Source organism: Mus caroli, chromosome X (genome assembly GCF_900094665.2).
Source record: "Mus caroli chromosome X, CAROLI_EIJ_v1.1, whole genome shotgun sequence".
NCBI lineage: Eukaryota > Metazoa > Chordata > Mammalia > Rodentia > Muridae > Mus > Mus caroli.
In genome coordinates, this window is record NC_034589.1 from 30,144,832 (window position 1) to 30,168,271 (window position 23,440).

General features: G+C 44.6%; 1 protein-coding gene across 9 annotated transcripts in view; it reads right to left on the bottom strand.

Moving 5' to 3' along the window:
* The window catches only part of Septin6 (septin 6), a 76,447-nt gene that overhangs the window by 11,562 nt on the left and 41,445 nt on the right, over nt 1-23,440 (bottom strand). For 6 of the 9 annotated variants that reach the window (XM_021152932.2, XM_021152933.2, XM_021152934.2 and 3 more), the window contains exons 4-8: nt 21,964-22,150; nt 17,912-18,073; nt 10,782-10,878; nt 6,471-6,639; nt 3,167-3,299 (exon numbers count right to left, since the gene is read on the bottom strand). In XM_021152932.2, the coding sequence (XP_021008591.1) occupies nt 3,167-3,299; nt 6,471-6,639; nt 10,782-10,878; nt 17,912-18,073; nt 21,964-22,150 (748 nt within the window). The remainder of the gene's footprint in view (nt 1-3,166; nt 3,300-6,470; nt 6,640-10,781; nt 10,879-17,911; nt 18,074-21,963; nt 22,151-23,440) is intronic. The other 3 variants (XM_029473380.1, XM_029473379.1, XM_029473378.1) reach the window with 1 other exon arrangement.

A 23,440-nucleotide genomic window follows, 5' to 3' on the forward strand; every position in this document is an offset into this window, starting at 1 on the left:
TATCACCTGTGTGCCTTGTACCCTCAGAGGTCACAAGAAGGCATCAAATCTCCTGGAACTGGAGTTAAGGATGTATTAAGTTGTGAGTCACCATACATGGAGCTGGGATCTAAACCCTGGTCATCTGCAAGAGCAACAAGTGCTCTTAACTGCTAAGCCATCTCTACAGACCTGAAACCTCAGTCTTAACCAGAGGCAAGGAAGGCCATTGTGACAAGTGGCTCCGAGAGCCTGAAGCACAGGCAGTCACACTACTAGAATGCAGAAAATAACCTTAATTAATATGCCAAGCATAATTCTTCTTTCTCCTGGGGATTCAGGAGGAAATGTTGCACTCTGTAGCATTTGCAGTGCAGACTACAGGTCAGTTGTCTAGGTGCTGTGGGCATTTGGGACTGGTGCCTAGTAAGGTATAGCAATGGATGAGTTTGCTGTCTAAACCAGCTTCTCCTAATCACTTAAGGGGAGCATCAATTGCTTTAAAGGAGCTTTCCTTCATTCAACTTTTATTCATTTTTCTTTAAGATGCCCATACCACTCTTCCTAAAGGTAGTGGGTAACATTTGTATCTTCTTAAAGTGAAACTGAAATAAAACCAATACCTTTGCCACAAGCTTTGGTGATAACCTTGGAGAGTCAAAGGAAATCAAAGGTTAACAGATTCGGGGATTAATTATATCCCCTGTTTATGCTTTTGAGGGTAGTGATGACTAATTTTGACTGTCAACTTGATGGGTGATTTATAATCACCATGGAAACTAGCCTCTGATGTGTCTATAAAGGAGTATCTAGATTGGGCTAACTGAGGTGGAAAGACCCAGTTTGAAAGTCAGTGGCACTATTCAATGGGCTGGGGTCTTGAACTGAATTAAAAGGAGAAAATGATCTGAGTATCAACAGTCTCTGCCCCGCCCTGTCCTCCCGCAAAGTGACCAGCTACATGATGCTTGTGTTACTACAATGAATTGTGAGCCAAAGCAGATGTCTTTAAGTTGTTTTTCTCAGGTAGGTCTTTATCACAAGACCAAAGAAGCAACTAGGGCCCAGAAGGGAAACACTGGCTGATATTTTTAAACTGAACCTTAGGATAATTACTCTGGTACCAGGAGGTGAACTGGTATAGGAGCCTTGGAAGCCAAGGCCATTGCTTAAAGGAATAACTGCATATGTTTAATTCTTTCTTAAAGAACTTATTACTATTATGGGCTAGAGGGGTGGCTCAGTGGTTAAAAGCACTTTCTGCTTTTCTAGAAGGTTTGGTTTGGATCTCCAGCACCCACTTGGCAGTTTACAATCATCTGGAACTCCAGTTCTGGAGGATCAATGCAATGCCCTCTTATGGCCTCCTTGGGCACCAGGTACACAAGTGGTACAAAGACATGCAATCAGGCAAAAAAATAAAAATAAAATAAAACCACCCATGCACATAAAATAAGGTGAAAATTGATGGTGATGATGATGGTGGTGTGTCCATGTGTCATAGCATGCATATGGAAATCAGAGGAAAACTTTGGGAGTTGGTTCTCTCCTCCCACCTTGTGCCAATCTTGTCTCGGCCATACAGCATGCCCTATACTAGCTGCTTATGAACTTCCAGGTGATTCTATTGTCTTGGCCTTCTAGTTCACCATCACGGTGCTAGGATTACAGATGGGTGCCACTGGCATCCAGCTTTTATGTCAATTCCAGGAATTGAGTTCAGTTTGTCAAGTTTGACTGGCCAACACTTTTGCCCACTGAGACATCTGGCCAGCTCACAATGCTTAGAAAGTACCATCAGATCTTGGTTTCAAAACCAGCTAGAATTGCAGTGATTTCTTTTTTTCCACTCTAAACCAAGATGAAGGTGTTAGGCGTGACAACCAATGGTAGGACACTTATCTAGTATGCGGAATGCCTGAGTTCGTTCCACCCCAGCCCCACATCAAACAAATAGACATCCAAACCAAAATAAACAAACAAACAAACAAACAAATAAATAATCAAGAGGACAGAGTAGGAAATTTAAGCGAACAAGAAATACTCCCACTGTCGTCATCTTAGATTTCATCATTTTATCTAAGATGGTCTGGGACTACCTTTTTCTACAGTTATCAGAGAAGGTAGGATGGGGCAAGCCAACTATGAAAATGATTATTTGTCTCTACAGAACTCCAAATGTCCAGGAAATGGGAAAAGGATCAACCCTTCTGTGACTGTACTGCCTCCACTGCCCAAGAGAACTTTGTGTGATACTGGAGAGGCTCAGTACCTGTGCTATAGTCAGTGCTCGAGCTGTATTGAACCACTGGCACAAGGACTGAATATTTGAAATGAGCTAATGAGAGGAGCTAAGCTTTACATATTATGGTGCATTTCAAAATGGCTAAGAGTAGATTTTTAAATGCCCCAACTCCCAGCAGTACTGGGGATTTTGAACCTAGGGCCTCAAGTATGCTATACAAGAGCTCTACCACTGGGCTACATTCTTAGCCCCCTTACAACTTTTCTTATTTGGAGACAGCATCTCACTAAGTTGCCCAGTGAGGCCTTGAACGTGTGTTCCTGCTCTGCTCTTCCATATTGAGATTATAGGCCTGGTGACCAGACTAGGCTTAGATTTTAAATGTTTCCAACAGAACTAAAAAGATAAACATATGAAGTGACTGATTTATTTGTTGGATTTAATAATTCTACACTATAAACACTTACTAAAGTTACATGTCATACTCCATAAATATGTGCAATTATTATTGTCACTTAATAAAAAATATTTTGGGGCACTGTAATACGTGCTTGCAATCCTAAAACTCATGGGGCTCAAGCAAGAGTATCTAAAATTTGAGGCCAGCCTGGGCTACATATAGAAACCTTGCTTCAAAATCTAAATAAATTAATTAATTCAAATGGAAAGAAATGCCCAACTGCAACTAGTGGCTACCATGTTGGATGACAATGGCTCTAAATAATGGGCAGAATGAGAAAAATGTCCCATCCTTAGGAAACAAAGGTGTCCAAGAAGACACAGATGCCATCAGATTCCCTGTCTGTCCAAATTGCACTCAAGTCCTGCCCAAAGCTTACAAGCCCCTCTCCCTTCTAGTAGTTCTGTCTGTCAAGGCTGAGGCCCCTCCTGCCACGCTCAGTCTCCCCTCCCTTGCCACCTGGTCTCCATGGTTACGTTTACCTCTTTTTCAGCCTCCTTGAGCTCTGCTTCTTTCTCTTTGACTCTCTGGACAAACATCTGCCTCATCTCCTCTTCTTTCTTCTGGAGCTCCCCAAGGAACTCATTCCTCTTGGCCTCATATGTCTCCTGTAAACTGTAGATATGATCAAGTCAGTTCCACTGCCTCTGGGGCAACCCCTGGTCAAGAAAATAGGCTCCTCTCTTCCCTAATTCTGACAGAGAAATATAAAGTGAGAAGCACAAAGGGGTGGGGTGGGGCAGGGCGGGACATCTGGCTTGGGATGCGACAGCAATATTGCAGAGCTACTGGAGGAGCCAGAGGAGCTAACTTTTTCTGTCTCTGTCTCTGTCTCTCTCTTACAGATGAGGAAACTGTGGCTCACGGAGGAGAGTGAGTCTCTGAAGATTACACACCTAGTTAGAGGCAGAAGCTGGGTTTCCTGTCTTTTCATTTAAGACCTCCCTCCCTCCCACTGCCCTGCCCTGCCAGGCCCTGGCTCTGAGACGGACCACATTGATTTCCCACTTCACTGAACACTTGCTGAGATTTTACCTAACACCTAAGTGACCAGTGTGAATAGACATGATGTTGGCTGCTCACCATCTAGAGCCCAGAGCCACCATGCCTGTCCTAAAGGAACTTAGGGTGTAATGGGGGAGGCCCAGGTTAAGACAACTTCCCGACCTGCACTTATTTTTTAAATACTAGGAGTCAGTGTGGTGAAGGTCAGTGCTCCAAAGACAGAAGAAAGACACAAGTGAAGATTGGTGTTCCTGGGGATGTGGTCATACTTGAACAGACCTGGGGACATCATGTGACCCATGGAGGAGTGAGAGGGGAGGTTCCTGAGTCTGGAAAAAGAAGACAGGTTTTGGGTTCCACATTTAAAAAGTGGACATGTATTTATCCATCAGTCAGAACACGAGAAAGTCCACTTGGCAATTTTAGGAAGGGAAATTTCCAGCAATTCAAGTATAAAATGGAAGGCTCTTCATGTTAAAGGCTGGCAGCAAATGGAGCAATCGGGAGCAACAGTAGGGCTGAAGAATTCTCAGGACTTGGGTGGGGGAAATCAAGGCTGATTCTTGGCAGCTCTTCCTGCTCAGACTTACCTACTTTCTTAAGTGTGTCTTACTTTCTTTGCAAGCATCTTTCTTTGAATCTTAGTGCTTACGATCTACAATAAACTCTTAATATACCCACAAAAGAATCTGATTCAAGTTTCTGCCTTGGGCCACTAGATAGATGGCAGAACAGGAATAGCAACAGGAAATGCTGGAAAAGGAGGAGGAGGAAGAAGAAGGAGTAGATGGCAGATTGCTAGAGCTTCAGATCAGGTATCCATAGATACCTGAGTGAAATGTCCAGGGTGCAGTTGCATCAATAGGTTCACAGCTCAGAGGTAAAATTCTAGCTTTGGATTCATCAGATAGCTTGGTGGTGATTAGGGCTGTGAGAATAAAAGAACCAGAACAAAGAGATGGGAGTGTGAAAGAGCAGAGGCTTGTGGAAGGAATCTCAAGGGAGCACCAACGTTTAGAGGAAGAAGCTGAAGAAAATGAGCTTGAAAGCAAGAGCAAGGAGGAACAAGACAGAAAGGGAGACAAGGCTGGCCAGGGCAATACTGCAAGAGCTAAAGGCACAGGGTGTCTCAAGCCAAATTAATGTTTCACATTAAAATCAAAGCTAAAAATCAAGTCACAAGGCCACCAATCCACAAGTGCAGGCCTTGGAGAGAATTTTGTAGAGAGCTGGAGGCAGGCAGAAGGCAGATTGTAGTGGGCTGAGGAAGTGAGAGGAGGAAGATAATCAGGAGCTACAGAACTGTTTCCTTCCTGTCAGAGATAAACCTCTTGACAGGTGAGGAACTGGCCTAAAAAAAGTACTCTCTTAGTGGGGAGCATTTACAAACAAGATGGACAGGAAGGGGTTGGTGGAAGAGGGTGAAGAGACAAGGAACAGGTATTAAGCAGGGAGTAGAGGAAAGGCCAGGACTAAGTGGCCAGGTAGAGGCACACCTCCTTCCGGATGCAGATGGAAGCTGCGGAGGTGAAGGAGAGAAACAGAGGAGATTCCATCAAAGACAAACTAGCTCCTTCCACTTCAGGAGCTCTGGGGCCCTGACCTGCCTGTCCACAGAGAGCTGGCAAGCTGCCATTCCCAAAGCAGCCATCCCCCAAAGGACTGCTTGTATGGTGTCCTGGGTCCCTTCAGCTATAAACAAATTCTGTGGGATCCCAGGGGCCATTTGAAAGCATTTTCCTCCCACAGATATCCCCCCCCCCATGGCTTGCTCTCGGATGTCTGACATTTCCTGAAAGGAGATAGAGCCACAGTAAAGGGCAACACATGGTAATTCAAAATGCAGGGATAATGACGCATACTGTATATACAGAGCAGATGCTTTCGTTGGTCTATGGCTCCCACCTGCATAATGAAAAGCACTTTAGATTCTGATTTGAGGAAAACACCAGTGATTATTCATCGTTAGTGGTCAAAACAAAACTCACACTGAAATGCTAAGGCAGTGGGGAAGAGAGAGCATCATGCAAATCACCAATACAAGCCAAGTAACTACTTCTTGGTCTTTTTTTTTTTTTTTTTGTATTTTCCTATCTATTTATTTGGTGTTAGGGATGAACTCAGCTTGTGCATGCTAGGCAAACACTCAACTACCAAATCACATACCCAGCTCTCCCCTTTCTTCTTCTTCTTCTTCTTCTTTTTAAAGGAATGCTCTTGCTATGTAGCTATGGTACAGAACTTGCTAAGTACCCCAGGCTGTCCCCAAACTCATGGCCATCTTTCTGCTTAGGCCTCCCCAGAGCTGAGATTCCAGTGTTGCTCCACTCTGCCTGACTTTTTCCTATCTGGTTTTGAGAACGGGGAAGTTGGGGAAGAACATATTGGGAAGCTGTCTTAAGCAATACGAGAGCCAGATGAAGAAAGTGGGAACAGAGGGCAGTTCCTAACTGCCACCCAGTAGAACAAAGCCCCAGTACCGAGTCCGTGTAAGCAGAGCTCACTACAGCAGCTATACATGGGACGGAGGGGCTGAAGTAGTGAGTGATCAATCAGCAGAGTAGTTCCTCCAGGCCCCCTCCTTTGTCTGTGTTTCTAAGCAGGGTGCCAGCTGTTCTGGCAGCTGTGCAGACATAGAGAGGGAACACTCAAGCAGCACCAATGATCTAGGAGTTACTTTTGGCTCTCTAGTGAACCTCCACGCCTCGCTTCCCCTGCTGATTATTCAGGGCAAGGCTTCCTGAGCTAGAGCAGGCTGACCTGAGCTGGCATAAGAGGTACCTGAATGGTTTGCTGTCAGGGTCGGTGTCCTTGAAGCCCATCTCCTCCAGCTTACAGCGGCGGTACAATTCATAGTGCCGGGCGTGGGTCTGCTCCCGCAGATCCTCCATGTTGACCCGAATCAGCATCTCCCGCAGCTTCACAAAGTCGCAGTGAGCCTCGTTTTCAACTGCATAGCGGGTATTGGGGCATTGGATGGATATGGAAAGGAAGGCCGGCAGAGGAAGAAATGGATGAAGTGAGAAGTAAAATGTCTAAGGTGACAGTGCTTTGCAGCCTGTTTATACGGCGCCTATAAATTAAACTACCTAATTCTATTTCTTGTGAACATTGGGAAAGAAACATTATGAAAGGGCAATAGTAAAAACTTTACTACTGTGGAACTATCTAAGAACATGCGTTAATGCCACCAAGCAGACTTCCACAGGAATATCTTCTTTGCACTGCTTCGCAGATAGACGCACATCTGTCTAACCAGGCACCCCAGTAAGTATTCCTGGAATCTCAGTTCCCAGTATTATGTGTAACCCTGAGAATTAAGAAATGAAGTCTTGGGCCTATGCTTTTAGGAAGCCACAGTTTAGTGGGAAAGCACGTGTAAACAGAACAATACAACACAAAGCCAAAGTTACAAACATGAAGGTAAGATTGCAGTGCCATAAAAGCCCAGAAGAGGGGGACCTACAAGCTCCCAGGAGACTGTAGGCATCCCCATAGACACAACCTCTTGGATGACTCTGGAAGGAAGAACAGAATTTATAAAGCAGATAATAGAACACAATCCCCACCAGGCCTCCAGAAGGCTAGGCAAGGTTATATGGAGGGCAGGTTGCAGAGTCAGGCTTCAGAAGCAGATAGTGTAGGGGAAAGACCATAGGCAGAGTCTCCAAAGAGCAAGGAAAAAGAACCAGGGTAGCAATAGGTGGTGGGGACAAGGAGGGGCAGACCTCCTGGGTGGCCCATATGGGAAATAGAAGCTTCCAAAGAGGTGTTTTTGCCAAGGGTGGATAATGGCATGAGCACGGCAATCCTAAGCAGGAGAAAGTGTATACCATTTCTTTGCTTTGAGGGCAAAGGTATTCATTTTGGATGGTGAGCAAGAAGGTGAGGGATGTGGACTAAGTCATAGATAGCAAAGTGGGTTTCTGGCTAGAGCAATGTTGTAAGTAGAGCTCTGTCAGGATGTTTCCAGGTCTTCTCCACTGTGTTGGGTGGTAGTGTTTGGCCATGTACAGGAGGAGAGTAGTTTTTGAGATGATAAACAGATAAGTTAGCCAAGATTCTGTCTCTCAGGGTCTGGAAGAGGACAGTAGGGACAGAAAGGAGGGGCTCTGGAATGACAGGGTTGAGAATAGTTGTATCATCATAGATGGTCAGATATGGTCATCAGAAGTATTTGTCCAAACTCCAGGGTGGTCCATGTACTCTTTCTGCTTAAGGCCCCTTACATGACATGAACCCTACCTGTTGCCTTAGAATACTGGTCCCTAACCTTCCTAATGCTGCTACCTTTTAACACAGTTCCTCATGTTGTGGTGACCACCAACCATAAAATTATTTGATACTTCATAACTGTAATTTTGCTACTGTTATGAATTATAATGTAAATATTGGATATGCAGGATATCTGATATGTGACCTCTGTGAAAGAGCCATTTGATCCCACAAAGGGTTGTGACCCATGGGTTGAGAACTGTTGCTATAGAACATAAACTAGTATAAAAAGCTGCATCAGTAAAGTAACTTCTCAGGACCAAGCTATATGTAGCTGCTTCTCCAACTGTGGACTGCTATCCCTGGTCAGTAGGAATGATTCCAGAACCAGGCATAACAGTGTGTGTATACCTGTAATTTCAACACTTAGGAGGTTGGCTCAGGAGTGTCAGGAATTCAAGGCTAGCCTCAACTACACAGTGAATACAAGACCACCTTGGGCTACATGAAACACTGTTTAAAAAGTGAGGGAGTGGTGAAAGAAGGAATAATTCTAAGTTTTCTTTAAGGTTCCCAAGCAGTATTCAATTGCTTCTTCACTCAAAAAGAATAGTCAACTCAGGAGTAAAAAACAAAACAAAACAACCCCTGAAACCACTACCACCCCCCAAAAAAACCAGTTTGGGATAAGAGCAGGGCAGTCTAAGTTGGGCATGGAAGTCACTGGAACTTTGTCTGCTGGTTTGTCTCCTCCCACCTCAAGTTCCTGTCTGTCAGGCCTCAGACTCCAAAGAGGGTGACTCTTGGTCTAGAAGCCACTTGCCAAGATTCCTACTGTAACACCCCCAGCTCCAAATAACAGGGAAGCACAAAATTTAGTGCAGCTCTGACCATCTTCTCTTACCTATGGGACATCCAAACAGGAGATGGAGCTCAAAGATAGAGCGCTCATCTAGCATGCATGAGGCTCTCAGTCAGTTCCATCCTCAGCACCACAAAAGGAAGAGGAATGACTCTCTCCTCCCAGTTGCCCCTCTCCATCCCTCCCAGTGCTGGACTTACAGATGTATGCTACTCTTCTTGGGTGCCCACTCTCTATTATTTGTCCAAGGGTTGGGATGAATTTACAGAGAAACTGCCAGCTATGGCACAGTTTACAGCTATAGACTCAGGTCCTTAAACTTCTGCCCACTGCAGTGTCCTAGAGCTTGTATGATCTACTAAACTGCATAGCATAGCATAGCATAGCATAGCATGGCATGGCATGGCATAGCATAGCATAGCATAGCATAGCATAGCATAGCATGTCTGAAGCACACTACCAAAAAAACCTGTGATGAATGGTTGCAAATATATATCTGATTCTTTAAAATTATGAAATAATCATATATGTATGGATATATAAAAATGTATATAAGTCCATGAAATAGATATGTGCAATTTAAAGCAGTTTTAAATTTAAAAAATTTTTTAAGTATCTCCACAACTGAAAGTACTGTTACCAGTACCTTGGAAGGCCCTGCTGGCCTCTTTTTGATATCATGTCCCTCTCTCTATTCCCTGCCTCCTCTGCCAATGAAACGTTAACGCTATCCTGCCTGTGGATTTATCATTCATTTGTATATTTTTAAATTTTAATTTATTTTAAGTGTGACAGGGTGTGGGTGTGTATGTGTGAACTCGTGTGAAGGTTGGAGGACAACCTTCAGATGTCAGCTCTTTCCTTCCACTGTGTGGCCTCTGGGGATCAAACTCAGGCCAGCAGGCTTGAATCAGGAAAATGCCTTTAGCCCTCCCCCACAAGCCATCACGCTAGTCCTGTTTTTAGAGAATTATTTTAATTTATATTTTTTGCGGTGTGTGTGTGTGTGTTTACATGAGATGCCTGCAGAAGTCAGAAGAAAGTTCTGATTCAATGGAGCTGGAGATAAAAGCAGAAGTGACCCTTGTGACGCGGTCACAAGAAGTAGAAGATACATTCCCTTGCACTTTGGAAGCTTGTACTCTTGTTGAGGAAGCCTAAATTATATACTCGAAATCCTGTTAGATACTATGTGACCAAGGGCAAATAGTAGATACTTCATAACACTCCTTGAATGGAGTAGGAAGCAGGACGAAAGGGGCATGAGCTTGGGGTTTGCAGGAGAGATGAGGGGCAGTGACTGCAGAGGGCTAGACTGAGGGAGGAGGTGAGAAGGAAAACCATGCTGTAGGAGTTCAGGTCCTTTGCAAGAAAAACAGGTGCTTTTTACCTCTGAGCCATTGTTCCAGCTCTTGGTGTGTGTGTGTGTGTGTTTTAAAACTGTTTTATCATTCATTACTTGTGTATGAATTCACAAAACCATATTATCATGTTATTTTAGCTTGCTTCTGGAATTCATATCATACGCAGGCTTGTGTGATTTTATTTAGCTCAGCATTGTGTTTCTGAGATCCAGTCACGCAGACATAGCTATCATTCATTCATTTTCACCTCTGTCTAAGATCCCATGATATGACTGTTTCACAAATTATCCAATCTATTTTTATGGACACCTCATTGTTTGTAATAATTTATCATTATTATTCTCTGTTGTGAACATTCTTGTGCGTCTCTTAGGGACACACTCACTTGTATAGTCCTTTCTATGCTGTGCCAAGACCATTTGTCTTTTGTTGTGTTTGGAGGTAGTTACAAGGGAGTATTTTCTTCATTAGAGACAAAGGGAGTCTGCTCACATCCTAGAATCCAGGCACAGGGCCAGCGCTTGCTGCTCGTGACCCCCTATGGCTGTTTGAGACCTAAACTGAGTAGCAGAGGCAGGGGACAAGCTAGGAACTTGTCATATCATGGCAGGGGGCATCAAAAACACAGCAGCCCATCCGCAGGAGACTCACCCTGCACAGTCCCCCAAGGATACTGCCGAGCCCGCATCATCTTGTTGCCTATCTTCACTTCTTCTGTGCTGCCAACAACAGCAAACGGCAGGTGGGCCTGGAACAGAGGCAAACAAGCACTCAGAACTCCAGAAGAAAGGCATCAAGCACCCCATGATGCAACTGCTGCTCATCTCCAGGCCTTTGGGTGCTCCCTCTACAACATCACTCATTGCTTCAGCACTGGGAGGCATTCAGTAAGCTCAAGAGCTCCACAGCTATGTAGGGATATGAGGCCTCCTTCTCTCCTCCCTGCTCTGGAATTTAAGATAACAGATAACAATGGCATGGTCTAACACATAGGGAACAGAGCAGGAGCAGGAGCAGGAGCAGGAGCAGGAGCAGGAGCAGGAGCAGGAGCAGGAGCAGGAGCAGGAGCAGGAGCAGGTTGCTATAGCCACAGTCACAGTTGCTGCCGGCTGGAGGTAGATAAGCATCAGAAAGGGTTGCGTACAGCTACTGGCATTGCTACTCTCTTCCTTCCTAGAGTATGAGAGCACAGCCGAAAACCACTAAGATGGACTGTTGTTATTCTTGTCGAGGCAAGAGCTCACTGACCCCATGAGCCTGGAGGGCAAGTCACCACATCTTTACCGGCAAGCTCTGATGGTGCACTATAAGGGACACAAAGAAGTAGAAGATACATTCCCTTGCACTTTGGAAGCTTGTACTCTTGTTGAGGAAGCCTAAATTATATACTCGAAATCCTGTTAGATACTATGTGACCAAGGGCAAATAGTAGATACTTCATAACACTCCTTGAATGGAGTAGGAAGCAGGACGAAAGGGGCATGAGCTTGGGGTTTGCAGGAGAGATGAGGGGCAGTGACTGCAGAGGGCTAGACTGAGGGAGGAGGTGAGAAGGAAAACCATGCTGTAGCATCATCTGCTTGCACCCTGGGCTCTCAGCTCTAAAGTGATGGAGGAGGGACCGGGTGTGAAGTGGGAGGCACTTCTCTAGGCTCAAGAAGAAAGAAAGAAAATAAAGGCACAGGAAATGCCAGTCTTCCCTTAGGCCTGTTATTTTATCATCAAGGGACACTGTCAGAATGATAGGGTCACTCGAGGCCTCTCTTCCGCAAACTCCTGTCATTTGATTCCTCTAGCTCTGTGACTATTCCCGAATGCACAGCCCACACCAGACTGAATTCTGAGGACTCCTAGAACCTCCCACAGCATGCTTCTCTGCAACTGGCATCAAAGATGTTTCTGGAAAGTACAGGCAAACATCATTTCCTTATATGCTATTGGAGGGAGCCAGGACAGACTGCTTAAAGAAGTCATGCATGTATTGAACTCCTAGGCTAGGTCTTTGCAGGAAGTGGGGGGGGGCACCACACTTTGGCTGCCAGCCTTCACAAGCCACCTAGGGTGGTCTATATTCTGTGTCCTGGCTAAATAAACAGCATCTGCTAGAAATCAATTAAGCACAGCAGGCCAGGAGTCACTGCAAGTCAGCTGTTCTTGAAAGACACATGGCTATGACAACCAGCATGGAATCAGGCAAGATGGAGAGGAGTTTTACTTTCTTTTTAATTTATTTTTTAATTAGGTATTTTCTTCATTTACATTTCAAATGCTGTCCCAAAAGTCCCCCAACCCCCCCCCACTCCCACTTCTTGGTCCTGTCGTTCCCCTGTACTGAGGCATATAAAGTATGCACTACCAATGGGCCTCTTTTTTCACTGATGGCCGACTAGGCCATCTTTTGATACATATGCAGCTAGAGACATGAGCTCGGGGGGTACTGGTTAGTTCATCATGTTGTTCCACCTATAGGGTTGTGGATCCCTTTAGCTCCTTGGGTACTTTCTCTAGCTCCTCCATTGGGGGCCCTGTGATCCATCCTATAGCTGACTGTGAGCATCCACTTCTGTGTTTGCTAGGCCCCGGCATAGTCTCACAAGAGACAGCTATATCTGGGTCCTTTCAGCAAAATCTTGCTGGTGTATGCAATGGTGTCAGCGTTTAGAGGCTGATTATGGGATGGATCCCCAGGTATGGCAGTCTCTAGAAGATCCATCCTTTCATCTCAGCTCCAAACTTTGTCCCTGTAACTCCTTCCATGGATGTTTTGTTCCCAATTCTAAGAAGGGGCAAAGTGTCCACAAAGGAAGTTTTACTTTCAATCACACTACCAGGTCCTATCCATGATACCTCTCAAAATACAGGCCAGACTTTCTCCTCCACCCTCCCTATTTTATGTTCCTGCAGGAAGCTGAGAAGCGGTGTTTCATGTATGTGGCTTCAGGGAGGAGACTCTTAATCATTGCAAGACAAGACTCCTGCCCACACATAATGAGAAGATTGATAAAGGGACCTTGTGTAATGCTCCCTCAGTGTCTGATGAGGGATACCAAGATAGGAGATCTTCCAGGGACCTTGTGTAATGCTACCTAAGTGTCTGATGGGGGACAGCAGATAGGAGATCTTCCAGGTGCAGAGTGCTATTACAACACACAGCCTTGGGCTTGTCTTGGGAGTCTGGTTCCAGAGTCACTACTTAGTCCATTTTGTACAACCACAAAAAAGATACCTGAGGCTAAGTAATTTATAAAGAACATAAGTGGACTTCTTTCCATAGCTCCAGAGACTGAGCATCTAAGCTCAAAGTAGTAGCACATTTGAGTGTCTGATGAGAGTTTTCTTGCTGCATCTTCCCACTGCAGAAAGTGGATGATCAGGTTAGTTAAAGTCTTCATGAAGCCTCTTTTATAAAGACCCTTAATCCTATTAGTGAGGGAGCAGCCCTTATGGCTTACCTAACCATAAAGGCCTAATCTCCCTATCCCTGACTCTGACTCCTTTTTTTGTTTTGTTGTTGTTGTTTGTTTATTTGTTTTGAGACATGGTTCCTCTGTGTAACAGATCCAGCTGTCCTGGAACTCACTTTGTAGAATAAACTGGTCTTGAACTCACAGAGAGCCTGAGTGCTGGGATTAAAGCATGCTGTGACGCCACCACTTGGCTCCTCACCCCACCCCAATCTCTCTTCTTTTCAAATGAGAGTTATTTTAATTGCATATATATGTATATGGGTGTGTGCATGCGAGGGCAGGTATACACAGAGGCCAGGAGAAAGGGTTAAATCCCCTAGAGCTGGAGTAACAGGAGGTTGTGAGTCACCCTACGTGGGTATTGGAAACAGAACTAAGATTCTCTGTGCTCTTAGCCTCCGAACCATTTCTCTAGTCCCCTTCTTTTTAAAAATCATCAATCCTAGACATTGAACACAGGGCTTTACACATGTCAGGCACATGTTATACCACTGAGTTTTAGATCCCCAGCCTTCCTTTTTTTTTAGTTTTTGTTTTGAGATAGGGTCTCACTAAGTTGCCCAGGCTGGGAACTCAACTCTGTAGTCTAAGCACATCTTCAACTTGTGATCCTCTTGCCTCAGCCTGCAGGGTAGCTGAGATTCTAGGGCTGCATCATCAGGCCCTGCAAGACTCCATCTCCTATTACTATCACATGGGCAACACTTTCAAATGAAAGCATTACTTTTCCAGGCTCACGTCTACCTTGAACTCCCCTTGGTCCACTTGAAAGTTGTTTGACGATCCATTCCTACATGACTTACTCTATCCTTGAACAACCACATGTATTATGCTCTGAAGACTGGAAGGGTGGTTTTCTAGTTTGTTTGGTTGGTTTTTTTTTTTTTTCCTTTTAGGCTACAAAATTCCACCGAAATCTTTTCTGGTGATGTATACTGACTGGCTTTGGTTTCTTCCCAGGGTTGACAGAGTTTCCTATAAGGCTGATTCTACTTGACCCCCATTTCAGCCTAGTGGCTAAACAAGACTGTCACTTAATTGCATCAAATACCATTGGTCATCCCAACAGAAGTACATGGGAACAATGTGGGTATCATTGCTGAATTAAGGGAGAGGACAGGCTTGAGCCTCTAGCCTCCCTGTGATCCAGTTTGCCAACCACATGCCCTTACTGTTAAAATCAAACCCAGTGCCTAACAACTGGCCAATTAACTGGGCTTAATTGAGTTCTGGACCTGTTCTTTATCCCCTAGCTACAGTTTGCGCTATTCTAAGAATAGCATTACTTTATTTATTTATTTATTGAAACAGGGTCTCATGTAGTTCAGGCTATCCTCCAGCTCTCTGTATTGTGGAAGATAACCTTAAACTTCTGATCCTCCTGCCTCTACCTCCCGAATGCTGAGACTATAGGTGTGTTTATTCTGCCCGACCAGTAGCATTGCATCTAAATAGTAAGCTGGGCATGGTGACTCTGTTCTATAATGCAAGCAATAGGAAACTGAGGCAAGAAGGTCACAAGTTTAAGAACAGCCTTGGCTACATAGTGAAACCATGTCCCAAATTAATGAATTAATGTAAACAATGTGACATTTTTGAGATTTAACCTCTATGGCTGTGAGAGTCATCCCAGCATGAGTTGGAAATAGCACAGAGCAGACTCACTCCATCTCCCCCAACTTCTCCATCTCCTGTCCCACAATCTGAAATAAGTTTTTCTAGAGCCATCCAGAAGCCAAGGGCAATGCCAGGTATGCTCCCCCAAAAGCAGCTGAACTATAACAAAAGTCTTCCTGAACTATGTAAAAAACAAACAAACAAACAAACAAACAAAAACACTTCTGCCTCTTCGATTTCCCATGATGACTGGCTGTGCAGCAGGCAGGACTAGGGATCTGGAACTATAGCTAGATTGGAAAGGCTGGCACTCGGTCCTCATAGCACCCAGGCACTGCTCCCCATCCCTGGTGGTGCCACTGTATGGTTTCTCTAGAGACTTTGATACAGTTGGAATGGTGGCAGGTGGGCAAAGTACTCCTGGGTTTATTATAGCAGTGACTCCTCCCTCCTGTCTCCCAGTCAGCATACAGAACACAAAGGCTTCTCATACAGGCCCCTTCCACAGATATCCCCAAGTCCAGGCATCTTAGCTGTAAGGCACTTCTCCTCCCTTCCCATTTAAGAGAGCATGGTGGAATACTGAGCAATACTACTTAGGGGGGTGACTCTGAACCCATGGGATTTAGCTTCCTTTTCTTTTCTTTTGGAGGCCAGGTCTTGTTAAATGTAGCCTAGTCCAGACTCAAACATGTAATCCTCCTGCCTCAGTACTGGGATCACAGGCATGCACTGCAACATCTAGCTTTTAATTGAGTTCTTCAAAGTGAAGCAGTGATGAGCTATGGACTGTTATGAGCATCGTGGGACTCACAAGCTCTCCTCTGCCACAGCAGCATGCTTGAGAACTATTGCTTCATAGCACTGGCAAGTTTCCAACTCTGAGGCTGGAGCAGCCCTGGGCTGAGCAGGAAGCCAGATTTGAGAGGAGAACAGAGCAAGGGTGATTGTCACTCTTAACCCATAATGTAGTGGCAATAACGGGACATCTTCATATTGCTGAGAACTTATCAGGCCTATTTGTTCCTAGCAAATCAAACCACAAGTATGAACACTGCTTGATGACTCAGAGAAAATGAGTTCAGAAGCTATCTACAGGGACTAAGGTCCTGAGGTGTGTAGACGCTTCCAGACATCAGTGCAAGCCACACCCAGAAAGCACTTCCCATTTCTCTGCAGGCTGTGTGCATCTTTTCTGGTTTTCTTGCCCTCACAGTCCCTCATTTCCATTCAGAAGCGCTGACTCCTGGAGAAGACAGCACTGTTTTGTGTTTTGTCATTTTTATCCATACCCATTGCTGGTCACGGGGAACACAACTCCACCTACCACAAGGCATGCAGACTTGAGTCAGTTAATTCAGACTTGTCAAGGCAGATGAAGGGCTTCTACTAATAAACCTGTCTCGGGTGGGCTGTGTTGATGGGCAGGACATGAGGCTAGACAGTGACTTGCTGCCCGGCTATGCTAATTCATTGGCCAATTCATAGGAGGTGGCAGCTGATGTTGTAATGATAACTTAGAGGGCACCAGCAGCAGGAAAAGTTTGCTAAAAATGGCTTTTATTACAAGACTTTCCTGAGTTTGGCTGTCCCCTGACATTATGTCATTAGGAAAAACTGATGCCTCTCAATAGAGAGAAAGAAATCTGTTCCCGAAGCAGAGGCTTGCTGAATGCTATTAGCTGTCTCCTGGAAATCACAACATTGAAGCCTCCACAGCGACAGCAAGCAACACACTGTAAAGAAGCATGGGGAGTATTTGACTCTCTGCCTCCTTTATTACTCATTCCTCTGGGGGTGGGGAGGGAAGAGGACTCGTCTTATAAATTCATTCATACTTAATAAGGTAAAGCATAATCTTGATGCTTAAAAACAACATCACTGGGGCTGGAGAGACAGCTCAGTTTTTCAGAGTACTTGCTCCTTGACAACAGGGATTAATTCTTGGACAACAGCCCATCCTCTGAGGCCAACCAACTTTTTCAGCCTTTATGTCTTTTGCTGGACCAGCACTGTTGGGAATCAGCAACAAACAAGGTATGTCTTTCCTGCAGTCTACTCTGGCTTAGATATGAGGGCTGTTGAAAAGGTGGTTAGAGGGTTGGAGGGGTAGCACAGTGGATAAAGCATTTGTCTGGTAATCTTGAGAACCTGAGTTCAGGGTTGGCCAAGTACAGCACCTACCTGCAATCCTAGTACTTACAAGGCAGGGGCAGGGGAGCCCCAGGGCCCATAGGCCAGCAGAGACTATGAGGTTTTGTTGAGCTCTGGTTTCAGCAAGAGACCCTACCACAATAAATACAGTGGAGAGTGATTGAGGAAGACCCCCAATATCAGCCTCATGTCTCCACACACATGTACATATACCTGCACACACATATGAACACACATATGAGCCACAAAGGAGGAAGAGAAGGAGAGCAGAAAGAGAGGTCTGCGTTCCCAGCTTGCCACTCAGTCTAGAGGCAGCCTTTGCCCTTTCCCTGGTTACTAATCTGCATTGCTGAGGCTTTGCAGCAGCCATCAGTAGAAAGAGGAGCTTTTTAGGCTCTGGATCCTCTGTCATCAATACCTGAGACTCAGATAATCAAGAGTTACCACATTAAGATGGATGACGAAGGTACTTCGCTGCTTCTTGTCAAAGACAAGAACATAAGAACACAAGACTAGAAAGGTGAACCCTGTGTTCCCACTCACATTCATGGTTCCATTGATCTCGCTCACCGACTCATCGTCTGTGGGGAACTGATAGATCTGGACTCCATTGCTCACAAGTTCGCTGGTGATTTTGATCTTGAACTTTGCCAGCTCACTCTTAGAAATGGCATCTGACTTGGCAATAATGGGAATGATGTTCACCTAGGAGAAAGAGGGACAAAGCGGGATTAACTGTTGTTGACTAGCAACTGAAAACTGCATAACCTAGGGCTCCCATTAGCGCCTAGAGGGAAAGCTCAGCAAATAGGCCCTGTACTCTCCACCTTTGGCCAAACAACAATATAATAATAAATAATGAGTACTTACTATGTGTTGGCCACTGGCTATGGCTTAGTGTAATTAATTAATCTTAACAATAACTTTTCCAGAAGGTCACAAGTTTAAGAACAGGTCCAGAACTCAATTAAGCACAGAAGAACCAGTGATACCAATTTGACATGAAACTTATGCAGAAATGGTAGACTGGGCTGGGCAAAGAGCTCAGTTGGTAGGATGCTCGCTTAGTTCCATCCTCTGCTCCACTTATAATCCCAGCACTGGAGAGGTGGAGGCAGGAGGATCAACTCAATGTCATCTCCAATTATATATTGGGTTTGAGGGTAGCTTTAAGCTTCACGAGATCCTGTCTCACCACTCTGTACCCCCAATCCCACCTCACCCAAGTTACTAATGTTTGAGTTGGAGGATTTGTTTCTGGGTAAAGAAAGCAGGGGTGAATGCCCAATTTCAGATAGCAAGAGAAAGGCCCAGTGCAAGCCCAAAGTTCAACCTGCCTGAAATCCCTCTATGATGGGGGAAAGTGTCATGGGTGTGGTTTGTGGAGACAGAGCATACTAAAGCTCACATTCCTGCATAGAATGGAGTCATTCTTGCTCATAAACCCCATTGGGCAGCATGAATGGTACTTAGGCCCCGGGTTCTGAAAAGAGAGCATGGGAAGTCCTGTCTCTTTTGAACTTTCCAAGTCCCCCAAAGGCTCATAGCTTAGGATGTTGGTCCAAGACTAGGTCTTGCAGTTATCTTCTTTGAAGGCTTGGTGGGGGGTATCAAGAGATCAGAATCTTTGCCAAGCATAACCACAAGCAAATCTAAATCTCCTTGTCATTTTTTGTCTAAGTCCTCATTGGTACACAATAAACATAAGCCAAAAACTGCTTACTTAATGCAGCCCACCCACCAGACTGCCCACCACATGGCTCAATGCTGCCCTATACTGTGGCATGCTGGGCATGAAGGCATTTCAGGAGCAGCCTATTATTCATGAGCAGTGAGCTCATTGCTACAAAAATGGAAAAACTACTCTTATTCTGATTATAGCTGACATTCAGTTTTTATAATGGCTACGCTACCAAATGACTAGATGTAAATTAGACTTTTGTATACTGAAATAAGTTGCAGTTAGAGAGCTAAAGCCAAATCTCAGCTTCATTACAAGTTGTCTGACCTTGAACAAGCAATTTGCCTCTCCACGCCTCAGTGATCTCATGTGTAAAATGTAACTAACAGTACCTGACTACACTAGATTATCAGAAGGACAAAAACAGGGCCCAGTCCCTATTGCTAGAGCCAACACTTACACATTCTCATCCAACACTGAGAAGCTGAGCAGGCCTACTTAGAGCCTTCACCCCTGCTGACTAGTGTTCATGGTACTGGAATATACTTTGTACACTACCAAAGGATAAAGACAATCACCCACCCAGCTACAAACCCTGTAATGGTCACCAGACTGAGTGAGATGCCAGCATAATAGTGGCACAACCATTGTGGAAGTAACCAACTGCCATCTAGTTGGAGTTAAGGTTCACTCCATGAAATGGAAGCCATGCCTGACAGTGCTACACCTGAGACTGGATAGGGCATGGGCCTAGGGGAAAACCAAATATTACAGTTCTGTTCAAAGAACATTGCATAAAATGACTCCTAACAACATTCCACTATATTCATAGATCAGTGCCCTGTTCAACCTTCATCAGAGACGCTTCTTTTTACAGTAGATGAGAACTAACACAGAGACCCACAACTGGACAATGTGTAGAAGTGAGACTTTGGAGCATTCAGTCTTAAAATGAGATGCCTTCATCAAACTTGTTCTCCCAGGTTATGTGGGAGAGGAGGTGGAAAGACTGTAAGAGCCAGAGGGGATGGATGACTCCAAGGAAACAACATCTTCTAGACACAATGAGGCTAAGGCAGATATCAACTCACAGAGTCTGTGGCAACATGCACAGGGCCTGCACAGGTTCAAGCCAGATGGAATTGCTGAGAGAGGGGATGTAAACACAGGCTCCATCTTTAACCAAAAAGCTGTCTATAATTGATACCTACTTGCAAAGGAAAAATTTGGTTTTTTTCCAATGAAGTCTCCCTGAGTATATTAACTTCACGATAGGCTCCATGCCCAGTAGTAGATGGCCAACACAAAATGTTTTTGTAGATGTTTTGTCTCATATTCCTTTGTTTAGGTTTTTTTTCTTATTGATCTTTTACTTGTATATTCGGTTTTGGTTTTCATGAAGTTTCTTTTAGTTTTTTTTTTTTTTCAACAAGAGAGAGAGAGAGAGAGAGATTGAGAGAGGAAGCACATGGATTTGGGTAGGGAGGACCTGGGAGGAGTTGGGGGAGAGGAAGCCCTGATGAGAATATATTGCATAACATTTTTTAGATTAACAAAATCTAAAAATTACAAAAATATAATAAAATAGTTTTTCTTAAACAATCAAAATGGAGCACGTTCAACTGACTAAGCTTTTTCTGCATAAGGATCCTGAGAACCCACAAGCACATCAGGTGGGCACGGCAATCTGCCTGTAACTCAGCCTCAGAAGGCAGAGACAGAGGATTCCCAGAGCAAGCTAGCTTAGCAAGAGTAGCCATATGGGTGAAATCTGGTATGGCTGAGACTCTGCCTCAATGAGCAAGGTGGAAGGGAGATGACAGGATGATTCTGTTATCAATCTTCAGTCTCCATGTATATAAACACCCATACGCATATGCACATACATATGTGTACCTGCATGCGTGCAAACATACATATGAACACATGAACAACATATAACATATATACAAGTGGAAAAGAAAGATGAAGTAACATGTATACGTATACAATGCCTGGTGTGTGCCAAATGTTAGGAAAGAAAAACTATAGTAATTAGGCTTTTAAAATATTTTTTATTAGATATTTTCTTTATATACATTTCAAATGCTATCCTGAAAGTCCCCTATACCCTCCCCCCACCCACTCCCACTTCTTGGCCCTGGCGTTCCCCTGTACTGGAGTATATAAAGTTTGCAAGACCAATGGGCTCTCTTCCCAGTGATGGCCGACTAGGCCAATTTCTGCTACATATGCAGCTAGAGACACGAGCTCTGGGGGGTACTGGTTAGTTCATATTGTTGTTCCACCTATAGGGTTGCAGATCCCTTTACCTCCTTGGGTACTTTCTCTAGCTCCTCATTGGGGGCCCTGTGTTAGGTTTTTTAAAGAATTCAATGTTCAATTTGTTTTTATGGTGCTAGGAATTTAGGTTTAGCGGTTCAGAGTACTTGTTGCTCTTGCAGAAGACCCAGGTTTGGTTTCCAGCATTTACTTGTTGGCTCACAACCATCTCTAACACCAGTCCTAGGGAATTGGACATCTTCTGAACTCCTTCAGCACCAAACGTGCAGACATGCAGGTAAAATACTCGAAAACACAAAATAAAGGAAATCTAATTTTTTTAAGGAAAGAGAACCACTTTCCATTGCCAAACCCAGCACCCTTAGCCTTGAATAGCCACCATGCTTGTATCCATCTTTATTTCCAAGACAGATAGGGTGGAAGAGCACTCAGGACAAATCCATCCCTAATACTAGGAATCCAGATGACACAGCATATGACCCAAATGCAGGGATCTGTAATATCATATTTATGAAGGACGGTAACAAAGGATTGGATTAGGATTCTGTAAGACCTCTACTGGAATCCAGGAGCCATTGTGTATTAGATGAGGAAGAGTCCAGCCTGCGGAGCCCCAGAAGCTGTCTCATACCTTACTATCCAGCTTCTTCATGGTCACTAGGTCCAGAGACTTAAGCGAATGTCCTGTCGGGGCAATGAAATACAAGCAGACATGGATTCGGGAGTCATGGTAGGAGTGCAGTACTCTCCGGATCTTCAGCTCCTCTTGTAGGTAGGCCTCAAACTGAGCATCAATGAATTCCACGATGGGCTTGTAGCTAGAGCAGAGAGGAGAGAAACAGCTTTGAATGCTTGGGTTTTGACAGTCAGTCCTAGTTAGAAATGCAAAGTGTGCTATGTAGCTGTACCCTCCCTCATCTACTCTGGCAGAACTCTCCATCTCTTCTACTGTCAGCTCTGGTTGACTTCTTGGTGCACACGAGCCCAACTTATTTCTTCAGTGTGGAATGACCATTTCTCTTTCTTCGTTTCAATCCTGCTTTTGCATGCCTTGGGGCTTAGTTTCATATCTACCTTCTTCCTAAGCCTTCTGTACGTATGCCCTAAATCCCTTCTGTGAGCCAGCAGTGTAAAGACATATATACATGGTGTTACTTGCTCAGTGCTGCTTCCCAGGAGTTACTGTTCTCTCAGATCCATGGGCCCTGAGGCAACGTGGAAGCCACTGGTGGGATCTGTAGTTGGGAGGACATTCCTCCATATTAGGCCCTCGATCTAAGCCCACTAGAGGCTTCCTGCATCTCCTCACACCATGTTTTTGGACCAGAGCTGTGTACACAAGATCTCTCTGTGATCCATTGGGGGTAAATTATTGTCACAGTGCTATGGGATCTTTGCTCATTCTTGCAGCAATGAGTGGAGCACTTCAATTAGCAACCTCCATAGCCACTTATTTCTCTACTTCTCATTTAAGCACCCAGACAAAATTTGATAAAGATACTTCCCCCATATCATCTACACAGGAACCCCAGCTCACTGAGTATCCATGCAAAGCTCCCCTAGGCAGTCTCCATGACTCAACAAGACATATTCATTCATTTGATCATTCATTCATTCATTTTTGATACAGGGTCTCATTATAGCCTTGGCGGTCCTGGAACTTGGTCTGTAGACCAGGCTGGCACCAAACTCACAGAGATCTGCCTGTCTCTACCTCCCCAGTGCCAGGAATAAATGCATCCACCACCATGCACACAGCTCAATCTATTTATTTTTGAGACAATGTCTTGCCACACCACCTAAGCTAGTATGGAACTCATTATGTAGCTTAGGCTGCCCTCAAACTCATGAACCTCCTGCCTGAGCTTCCTGAGTACTAGAATTACATATGTGTACCACCACACCTGATTCATCAAGGCCTCCTAAACAATAGTAAGTCTATAGGCAGGTAGTAGTTGTTAAGGGAGTGAGAATTTTCTTCAGTAGTGTACCCACTGGTGAGTTGCCCATGATTCTATAACTAATCACTTACAGCATGCTCCTATAAATAACTGTAATTCAATTATTTGCCTGTGCACATACACAAAGTCATGAAAGTAGAAGAGGGA